At 37.5% G+C, this 11,591-nt stretch overlaps 1 protein-coding gene across 1 annotated transcript in view; it reads left to right on the top strand.

The window, feature by feature from the left end:
• Positions 1-11,591, top strand: part of LOC122070378 — a 33,004-nt gene that overhangs the window by 19,099 nt on the left and 2,314 nt on the right. The window contains exons 4-7 of the mRNA XM_042634523.1: positions 5,944-6,011; positions 10,489-10,561; positions 11,290-11,402; positions 11,504-11,588. Of these exons, the coding sequence (XP_042490457.1) occupies positions 5,944-6,011; positions 10,489-10,561; positions 11,290-11,402; positions 11,504-11,588 (339 nt within the window). The remainder of the gene's footprint in view (positions 1-5,943; positions 6,012-10,488; positions 10,562-11,289; positions 11,403-11,503; positions 11,589-11,591) is intronic.

The following is an 11,591-nucleotide window of genomic DNA, read 5'->3' as shown; positions in this document are numbered from 1 at the left end:
GCGATGAATCGCCCGTTTTGGCGTTGCCATGGCGGTCAAATCGCCCGTGTGTCATTTTTTATTTTTTCTATTTTGTAAAATTATTTAGTATGCTACTTTTTATTTTTCCTATTTTTTAAAGTTATTTAGCATGCTACAAGCCTAGAATATATACCCTATAACATATAAAACAAACATTAAGTAATATCAAATCATCAAAAAATCAACATAGCCATATCATGTCATCAAAAATCAACATAAATTATTGACTTATACAGTTATACATCAAGTCATCACTCATCAAGTCATAAAAAATCAACATGTACATCACACAAAAGTAAAAAGTAAAAGGCTAACCTGTGACTGAAGCTTGAAAGCAATGATTGGAAGTGAGTGAGCAACCTGAACAAAGTAAAAGGTATATATGTCAATATATCATATATGAATCAGAGATATATATTTGGAAACCTAAGAATAGATCAAATGATAAGATAAGTGGCTAACCTGTTAAGCTATTAATGACTTACTGACGCAATGAAGCTTGATAGCAAATGAACTCAACATAAAATAAAAAAAGAAAACTTAAATAATCATCCAAGTTCAAAGTTCAAGTTTAAAGTTTAAAGACAATACATAAAATCCAAACACTCAAACAGTCAAACACAAATAACTTAATCATCATAATCATCCAACAAATCAGCAGCAGATGGCAGATTCCTTTGTTGTCCACTAGAAGCATTTGCATTTTCACCAAAGTTATCTATGACATCCAAGTCATCATTTACATCATCCTCTTCTTCCAAATCTTCTTCCCCATCTGATTCTGATGACTTCCCAACAGCCCTCCCTCTACCACGGCGTGTGTAGCACAAATTTCCTCTAGAGGTTGATGATTGAGCTCTCCTGGGTCGATTGGGCCCCTCCATTGTTGCCCCCATTGCTCTACCAGCAATGTCCCATGTGAGATCAGCATCAGGATGGACTACATCATCCACTTGCTCGTCAATCATCCACTCAGTACTCCAATCTAGTTCGTCAAGCACAAGTGGATCATAATTTCTGTTATCGAGACGCCTTTGTTGAAACCTTTCTTTTAGGCGGCGATTGTATTGAACATAGACTAAATCATTCAAACGTTGATGTTCCAGCCTATTTCTCTTCTTGGTATGAATCTGAATTCATAAACAATAGAGAACAACAAACAAAATTATTGTTCCAAAAATAAAAAGTCTAAAATATGAAATAGATGTAATACCCAGCTACTTACAAACTCAAATGTGCTCCAGTTGCGCTCGCAACAAAGCCCTAGAATATGTCTTGCAATCTTTGAAAGCTCAAAAGCATGACCTCCAAATGAACCCCACCAAGTAACTATAAAAAATAAATATATATAAAAATAGCTAGATTAATATTTAATATATCACACAAACAGAACAACTAAACAATGTACTCTACTTACTAGGACTCATGGTTGCCCGTGATCTAATAGCCATATCCGAGGCAAAACCACCTCGAGAATATCTATACAAAGTGGCTTGAATATTTATCTTGTCTTGTCAAGCTGGTTCATGTATCATTGTTTCAATGACTTCATTAAATGCAAGCTGTAGAGAAGATATAATTTGGTAGCCACCATCATCACCTTCTTTATAAGAAAAAAATTTGCCAGGATTAAGAAATAGTGCTGCTCCATACAAAGGATGCCCCATCCAAATCTCCCAACGCCTGTTAATAATATCCAACACTTTCTTGTATTGCCTTTCTCTATCCCCAAAATTTTCTTTTATTTTCCTTTTTGCCTCATTCATGGCAAATTGAACCTCAGGCATAGAAGGCCTCTCATCACCATCCACAATCCTCAAGACAGTAAGAAGTGGCTTTGAAGCTCTAAGATAATTTTCCACACCATTCCAAAATGCGACAGCAACCACCATCTCAACCACTTTCTTAAAAAATAAACAAATGTCTTAAGTCATCTTTATGTTTTAACAAGCTTTGAAGTGTCAGAAATGCAGTTGCAAGTCTAGTAGCTGCTGTCCTCACCAAATCCCTCTCATTTGCTTTAGCCTTCATTGCATCAAGAATGCGTGTGTGCCTATAGATGAAGTTGGTTACTTTTTTTGCCTTACGTATCACATTCCTATTAGATTTCAAGAATCCTATTTTCTCCAACATCAGGTCAATGCAATGCGCTGCACAGGGAGTCCAATATAGCTTTGTCCTCTTCTGCATCAGCATTGTACCGGCTAATTTATAAGCCAATGCATTATCTGACACAACTTGCACAACATAGTCCTCACCAATTTCTTGAACTTTGTTGTCAATCAATTCAAACAACTTTTTTGCAGTTTGAGATATATTAGATGTATCAATAGATTCCATAAAATAAGTCCCCTCTGGACAGTTAACGAGAAAATTAATTAAATGCCTTCCTCTTTTATCCGTCCACCCATCAGTCATTAGAGTGCACCCATACTGCTTCCAATACTCTTCATATTTATTCATCTCTGCAGTTCTATCCTTTGCTGCCTTTAACAATGGCACTCTTACTTCATTATAACTTGGGGGCTTATATCCTGACCCGTACTGTGCAATAGATTCCACCATCACCTCAAACCTCCTTAACTTAAGAGCATTGAATGGAATACCACACTGATAAACCCAGTCAACAATGTGATTATCAACTCTCTTTTTTTCTTCCGCTGATCTAAACGGGTTCTCTATAGTTGTCTGAGTACTACCTTTAAGATGTCTCTCACCAACCACTTGCTCAGGAGTCCATCTAACATGAGCGTCCATGGGGCCCCTTACTTGTGGTTGAATGACTACTTTCTTTTTCGTAGCAGCTGTCCCAGAGCTAGGAATAAGTCTAGAGGTTGTAGAAGAAGAAGTCCTACCAGACTGTCTTTGACCTTAAACTTCTATATCAACATCCACATCAGCACCAACACCAGCACCAGCACCAGCATCAACATCAACATCAACATCAACATCATCATCATCCAAAATGTTTTGCATCATTTTCTTCTTATTGCGCATAAGAGCTGCATTCATCTCTGTAGCAATCGCTACAGTTGTCTTGGTACACTTAGTAACATCTCCATATCCACCCATCAAATGTTGTTTTAACCTTTTAATTCCACACTTGAGGTTTTTTCCACAAAGAGTGCATTTAACAAGGTTCTTGTCTGAAAGGTCAGGCCAATACCCATACTTCCACCCAGAGTCATTTGATTTGGCCTTCCTGGTTGGGTCTTTGGATGGATCATATGCAGCCGTGCGTATATTATCACCCCCACTACTACCACCAATAGTACCATCCATTATGAACTCCTATAGTCCTATTATTCTACAAGTTACAAAACAGAGTAACAAAGTATGTTAAATGTTAACCAATAACATTAACATGATAACATAAAAAAAAACAATCAAACACTTACAAATCCAATTTAATCATTTCACTTAACACAACCAAGACCATTGTCAAGTTCTTTTATATTTTTTTTCTAGCAATCTAAAATATATGATTTCCCACCTTCAGATCAAGCTCTAGATAGTAGATAACTAGATATACAACTAAAGAGGAAAACATATTATAAACATTGAAAAGGCTAAAACAACAAAGAATAGAAAAAGGACATGAATCCATCTAAACCCATATGATAATTCCTGTGTTTCTTTCAACCCACCAAAAAACAAATAATAGAAGGTACTGAAACTGAAAAATCAAAGAGAAACTCAAAGAACCAGAGGGCAGAGGTTGCAGAGAATAACCAACTGGAGCAGAGAATAGAAGGCAAGCTGCATAAAAGAAAAGAACTGGAGTAGAAAAAAAGATCAGAAGGAGGAGAAAGATCGAAGTTACTCGCAGGTGGGGCCCTTACCTGGTTGTCGCTCTTGCTGCCGGAGGAGAAGATGTCGTAGGCGATGTGGTATTGTGGTTTTTGTCGTTCTTGCTGCCGGAGAAGGAGAAGACGTCGCTGTTGCTACCGGAGAAAGAGAAGAGAAGACATCGTTGTTGTTGCCGGAGAAGGAGAAGACGTCGCTGTTGCTGCCGGAGAAGGATAAGAGAAGACGTCGCTCTTGCTGCCGGAGAAGGAGAAGAAGAAGAAGTTGCAGGCGGTGGCTACTGGCTTCGAGGGTTTTGGTCTCTTCGGGCATCGGGTGTTTTAATTTTACGCTGCCATATAATAAACAAAATATTGCTAGTAAAAAAAAATAACACATAAAGTCGACCGCCTAGGGAATAAATCGTGCCATGGCATCCATGGAGTCGCCATGTCGATGCCTAGCATCCAATGGCGACCACCAACTGTGAGAGACGCAAATCGTAGGACTGCCATGGTCTATTTTTTCCGCCGAGACGCCAAGGTGCCGCCTAGGCGACGCCATGACAACTATGCAAAAAGCTAATTAAAGGCCTTGCATTTATCGACTTTTTCCGTATTATCAACAACGAATGTAAGTTTCCCTAATTATCCTTATAAATTTATATCCAATTGCATCCCTATTGTATTTCTAAGAGGGTAAGTGGTGTCTTGTTATGTTTGGATAAATAATAGACTCTTGTTATGTTAATAATTTCCCTTATTATTATTATTATTATTATTAGTAGTAGTAGTAGTAGTAGTATTTAGTTTTCTAAAACAATAGAGGGTCCTCCTTTTACTCAACCCTCTCTCTCTCTTTCTCTCATAATTTTGCCCTCTTCATTTATTTTATTTTTAAAATTCAAAATTGATTTGAAGAGGGGTTACATATGCACACTCCCTCCCTCTTGGTTTCTCTGTCTTTCTCTCCATTATCTTTGCTCCCTAGTTTTGAATCTCTCCCATGAAATATAAACCCTGAATTAGAAATGGGAAAGAAGAACTACCTCTTGAAGAACACAAATCCTCTCTTCTAGCTTGGGGCCTTAATTCCTCCTTGCTCCGAGCTTCAAGCCTTCTTGATCTTCAATTTCAGCCTTCAAATCCCTTCACAAACCACTGAAATCACCCTTCTTATCTATTTTTCTCCCAACTCTCTCAAGTTCTTCAAGTCTTCTCCAAGACAAGAAAGGGAGAAGACTCTACCTTCCCCCTTTAAATCTTCCAGCCACCCTCCTTTCATTCGTATTAATCTCCACCTAAAATGTAACACACTTTACTTATTTTCACCTCCCTTATCTCCTCTTCTTTCTCAACCACTCTCCTGTTTTCTCTCACCCTTGTCTCTTCCTTTTTAAGCACTCTCAACTTGAGATGTGAGAACTGATTAGACTATTGGGCAATAGTCTATCCTGTGAGAGTGGGGGTTTTTTTTTTGTAGGAAATGAAAGTCAAGAAATGGGGCTCACATAAATGCATTGAAAACTTACCTCCCCATATGTGAAACTGAATTTTGTTGTTAGAAATGAAATTCAAGAAAGTTAAGGCTCACCTTCTCAACTCTTTATTTTGTCTTCAATATTAATGGAGAAGAAGCCAAAGGATATATTCACCTAATTAATGGCTATTGAATTCAATTGATGAAACGTGGATAAATGGAAGAAATGAGAAGAGAGGGTACATGCCATGGTCGGCAACAACCCTTACCTCATTCAACACCTTTAGCACACACCATACACATGCATACATAATATTTACTATATATATACACACACACAACATATACTATGATGTACCTACCCCACCATGCTATACTAATTGTCTACACCTTAGCATTGTCATTAGGACCTACAAATTTTGGGGTATTACACAAAGCATGTTGATGACACTTGTGTTCTTTATCCATGAAGAAATTTTCATTAGATTGCTATGCTATTCTGGTTTTGGAAATCCAAATTCTCATTTTAACATTGTGTGTTGCATGCTATTTTCTTGGAATCAGAGATTGGTTAATAATCCTTCTGGATTTCTTCATCGTATGTTTTAAAGTGGTCATTTTATACTTAAATCTGATTTATTTATTTCGACCTTGCAGTATGTTGCTACTTTACGAGAACAGTTAGAACAACTTGCACAAGAGACTACACCAGATGGCTTACCGAGGTTTGCCTACCTTAATTTTTTAAGAAGTTGTGAAATGTACATTGTATTCCATGCTCTGCTTTCACATGAAGTGGGCAAGTGCTTTAGAGTTCATTCTAATGGTCTACCTTGTTTATTGAAAATATTCAAGAATTTTCCTAGTTATGTCACTTTATGCACAATTTTTTTGTTATTGAGATTCTCCATTGACTCTAGGTGCTTTCTTTGCAGATTTATGTCTATACATATTTCTTTCTTAATATAATAGAATTGAAAGGAAATAGTCCATATTTCCCTTTTAGAATAGCAATCTTTATATTAAATACTTAAAATATTGGGAAGAATGCTTTCTGAAGATGTAAAAATGTCATTGGAGGGTCTATGAAATGGTTTCACGTAGTTGTCAAGGCATTGCCTAGGCGGGCGCCTCGGATGCCTTGGTCACATTCTTTACAAATTTTGATCAATAAAACTGCTGTTTGCTGCTATTACTGTGTGGATTCACAGTGTTTTTTGGGAGTGGATTCTCCTTGGTATTCCATCGGCCACGCAAGGAGGGTTTGAATTTCCATCGTTGCTGTGACTCGAGTTCTGCTTCCTCAATCAGTGGTCCTGAGATTAGCCACTGACAACTTCATCAGCTACTTCTTGGTCATTTTCCATTTCTTCTCTACACGCTGTGGATACCCTGTTTTCAGCTATATTTCCCACCACCTTCAATCTTCCATAGCTCCCTCTAATCTGTTCTTTTAGCCTCCAAATTGCACCCAACCTCCCTGTTTTCTAATCCCTCAAACTTTACACTTGAACCTAATTTCAGAACCCTAACCATACCTATCTCTCTCCCTCCCCTTGTTCTGAATTCACCCATGATGGAGCCCATCACACCTTGCTGTAGATCAGGGAATTCCCTCAAAGTTTAGGACAATAACCCTAATGATAACTAAGGACACTAACATTTGTAAAGAATTACAAATAAATTCTGACTGAAAAAGACAAATAACAAAACATCCCAGCACTATATGTTCAACAGACACCATTAAACCCAATAGGTAGCCCCCTGTTGGAGATTTATATAAGCTGAGAATTTACTGGTGCTTACTAGGCCTTGGCTCCATCAGGTATTGGAGGCTTTCTTAGGCTATGGGATGGATCTGTTGTGAGAGATCTTTCTAGCCTATTGGAGAAGGAGATTCTATATCGCTAAATTTGATTGCTAAAAAATAGCTAAGATACAGAGCATAGAGTATTACAACAATAGCAACAGGCCTAAGCTTACAAGCATCCATAAGGACTTTGATTGGGTATTGCCCCAGATATAAATGATCCCTGCTCACCCTTCACTAGCTTGCTCCATTGGCAAGAGAGTTGGCAGATTTGACCTCTAAGTGAAAGAGAAGTTTTTTTGCTCATGAAGGGCCCCTACTCTTGCTAATTAGAGATAGATATTGCTAAGGACCACCTGTCGAGGCTTGCATCCAAAGTATCACAAATCAGGAATCACCTTCCACTGTTATTTTTGACCAGCCCTTAGAAAAAGAAACTTGTAGACCTTTAATGATGGCTTTTTAACTCAGCTTTGATAGAATCAGATCTTCTAGAAGGGCCTAACGCCACTAACACAATCACACTCTCATGATCATGGAAAAGCTGAGTTAATTCCTTTACTATTTAGTTTTAAGTATGCTTTGGATAGACCAGTGGAGAATTCAATCCTAGGAGATTTGGCTAATAGGTTGGATGATTGATCGTCCCAAGGAACCATCATGGTTCTTCCATCTCATGTGGCACATCAGATTTTCAGCTTCTTGGATGGACAAATGGAACTTGAGATCAGTAAAAGAGATTGCGCATGATCTAGTTAAGCAAGAAACGTTACTTTTATTGGTTTACTATTCTTACATGAGCTATATTACTTTCACTTAAGCTATTTATAATCTAGTTCTGGGGTGGTTTAGTTCATTGGATTTCCATATGGGAGACTGTACTCTTTATTTCCAATTCAATAGAGTAGTTATTTTTTTTAAAATCATTTTTCTTCTTCCTTGTAAAGAGATTACTCCTCATTGAGTGCTAAACCTAATAAATTTATCAGAACAAGCTTGTACTTTAATGCCAGGAAATGCTTGTCAGTGTTTAAAAGATGAAGTAGTGATGCAAGGGAAAGGAAGGTAGAAATTGCTTCAAATATATAGGCCTAAAGAATGTGGGGCTCTAATAGTTTTATAACTCTAGTAAGGGGATGCAATATTTCACTCCCTCGGTTGTTGAAAGTAAGATATCTTAACTTCTGACAGAACTTAGGCCAAAATGTTGAAGGAGTTCAAAATAGAAAATAAATTTCAAAATGGAACTTGTGCATGGAGGACAAATAGAGTAATTGATGCAAATATAAAGATTTCTCTCTTGCTCTGATCTATGCCATTTGTCCAGAAATCAATTCTGGTCCATTCTATGTGGTTGTAGGACCAACAAAAAAAAATGTAAACAGCGGAAGTAATGATTGCAAATTTTTCTGAACTGCGTGGAATCAAATTTTGCAATAAAGGGTTCAAAATTTCAGATCAAAGCTTGAGCATGGAACCATAAATCAGTCCGTCTAGATGGAATATTAGACTGAATTACTGGTTCAGTTGTGAGTTTCGTAAATCAGTGACAAATGATTTTGCAATTCAAGAATAAAAAGTACGACCTGTAATGGAAGGGGAAAGCATAAATAGACCTTCACGAGTGGTATTTGATGTAGGACAGTGATACTGAGAAATGGCAGCAGAGAATTTCAATGGCAGAAGTAAAATGGCTGCAGAATAAAGTGAGAAACTACAGGCTGCGCAGCTACTCATACATAAACATTAAGAGAAAAAAGAAAGATACTACCTCTAAAATCCAAGATTGAATCATTATCTCACTAGTTACTAGTAACTGGACTATGACTCAAGATACTTTCTACCCCGACTATGATTTATTAACTAATAAAGAAACAAACAGAAACTATGAAGTAACTAAATTATTATGCGTAGTGCCTATGCAAATAATGTGCCTATGAGTTATACAGAACCGTAGGCCCAAAATATTTTAATCCAATCAAATATCAAACTGGTCTTAGTAAGCCTATTATGCTTCTTCTGTAGGTGGGACCCAGGGTTAGAGAAGTCTGGTCCTATCTTATGAGGAGGTAGGTATCGACCATTAGGCCTATCTGCTCATTGAACTTCTGGGCCTACATCACAAATTGAACTCATTAGTCATGGAATGTGATCATGGTATTCAAGACCTTGAAATAAATCTCAGTCGTGGCAACTTAAAGTTTCAAAGGTAAGGTTGGTGACTATTCTTAGGTGTGTTGGGAGCATTGTTAAAGGACAAGGATGTTAGTGCGGTGCATAAAACCACACTCCCACTCCTATCCAGTGTAAATGATTTGATATGGGTTTAGGTTTGGATATGGTATTTGGAAAACCCCGGAGGCCTTGCACTCCCTACCCTGCCCGGCATCAGGTATTCTGTTAAGTTGGTGGGCCCTGTGCATGTTTCATAGAGTGAGGTTGTTATGGTTTAGTAGCCCCCACATAAATTGGATAGCGTCAATTTTAGTTGAATTGAATTGGCATGTTACAGTTAACCATCTTTTAAGAAGATTGATTATGGTATTGATATAAACACCTTGACCCACCTATTACCATCCTTACTAAAGGGTGGTTGAAGGAGGTACTGCAATTAACCTCAAGGTAAACCTTGGCAGCCGCTCCCTTTGAAATTGTTTGTGATAGAGAAGTGATTGTGGCCTTGTGGGTGAGTAGTAATCAGGACTTAATCGGTGAAGCGACTTGAATAAATAGAGGCTGGGCTGGATTTGTTCTTTTAATGAATGTCCAAATAGGCTTAGTTTGGTTACAAGAAATGAATAGAAAAGAAAAGAAAAAAATTAAAAAAAAAATTTGAATTTGAGGAGACAGAGAGAGAATCATTGCATCGTGATGACAAATTGTCTTTTTTTGTTCTATTGATTTCTTGACAACCAAACTAAAGCCTTAGTGGAAGACAGATTAGGCTATGTTTTTCTATTTCCTATTTCTGTGACTTTTTAAGAAATAGCCAAAGACAACGGAAGGTTGTAGAGAAGTTTCTTATCTGAAGGTGTATTTGTTTCAGTCACCACCTAGGCACTTCCCACTTCCCTGGAATGCTTTTACTGGTTTGATATTGTTTCCTTTTTCCCTTCTGCCTACCCACTTTTGTCTTCCTTAACTATGACCTGATAAGTTGGTGCAAGAATAGGGTAAAATGCACGAGGTTGGGTGGGGGATGGGGGGAGAATGTCAGAGAACTACAGGCATTTAGTAAAAGTGGACTTGGACATGGATTTTAATTTTGTTTATGTGTTTGTAGGATTTTCCTTTTCTGTTGATGCCATGAGCCTATGTGCAATTACTGTCAGATTTTTTTTTCTAGTTCCTTGCAGTAATAACTGATATGTCTCTGGGACTCTCTTCTACAGAATTTCAAAAGCTAAGGTGAATGACTATTCAGAGAAGATTGAAGCTATCGTTGCAAAATTATCTGCTCCAGTGGTAAGTGTAATCATTTTATAATGAGAAACAGAAGAGAAAAGTTCAATGTCTTATCTATTTTTATTACCCTATATAAATTAGGAGAATTGACAGATTTGATGTTCCTAACTATTTGGAACATTACACTTCTGAATTGTTTGAGTCAGTAAAATGTTTGTCCCAAGCAACAGGAGATTGTGCTTTCATAGCTAAAAAATCAATTTTTTTTGAAATGGACTGTCTGAACACATGCTTTCAACTAGCTATTTCAATACACCATCTAAGCATTTTTCTACAGTTCTTTCTCCTTCCAAGATGTTTGTACTACTTAAATAATGTGCTTCTTATGTTAAGATCTAGGTTTAGTGCACTTCGTACAATCTGCTATGGTTAAATTGCTACTTATATAGTGACGATTTTGGGTATATATTGGTGTACTTCCATTGAAAAAATCACTCTATGAGGAAAGGTTTTCCTTGTGCTGTATCCATTAAAGTGTAAAAAAGAACCCCCCTTTAAGACTTTTATTGCTCCAAATCCATCAGGTTGCAGCCAATTTAGTTGCTCATGTAGTGAGTGGTGAATTTTAGCTTTAATTCATGACTGGCTGGCGTGGTCTTTTCTGAAAGCCACAAAATCTTTCTAATCTCTTTGGTTAGCAGTTAGCATATTCTCTGTACTTGTTCAAATGTGTAAGTTTGCTTTGTGGATACTACCATTCCTAATCAGCTCTTTTGCAAAATTGCAAGACCAATATGCCAGGATCACCGGAGGATGTTGGCGGGACTCAGGATAAAGAAATTCCTAGAGCAGAAGAAGGATCTGGTGGTTCTCCTTCTGCAGGATTGCGTAGGAGATTTCTGTAAGATAAGCTGTGGTTTTTCTTGTTGACATGAATTGTGCTGTTGTTTCTCGTCCTAAGTTATGCAAATTTTAGTTGACTGACTTGGTTCAAATGCACAGGCCGCCAATAAAATCTCAAGATAGAACTCATGAGATCAGTGAGTCTGATCAATCAACACCGATCAAACTAGATGCTGCTGCTCAGGCT

The sequence above is a fragment of the Macadamia integrifolia genome, unplaced genomic scaffold, assembly GCF_013358625.1.
Source record: "Macadamia integrifolia cultivar HAES 741 unplaced genomic scaffold, SCU_Mint_v3 scaffold90, whole genome shotgun sequence".
Classification (NCBI taxonomy): domain Eukaryota; kingdom Viridiplantae; phylum Streptophyta; class Magnoliopsida; order Proteales; family Proteaceae; genus Macadamia; species Macadamia integrifolia.
This window is presented reverse-complemented; position numbering and strand designations above follow the sequence as displayed.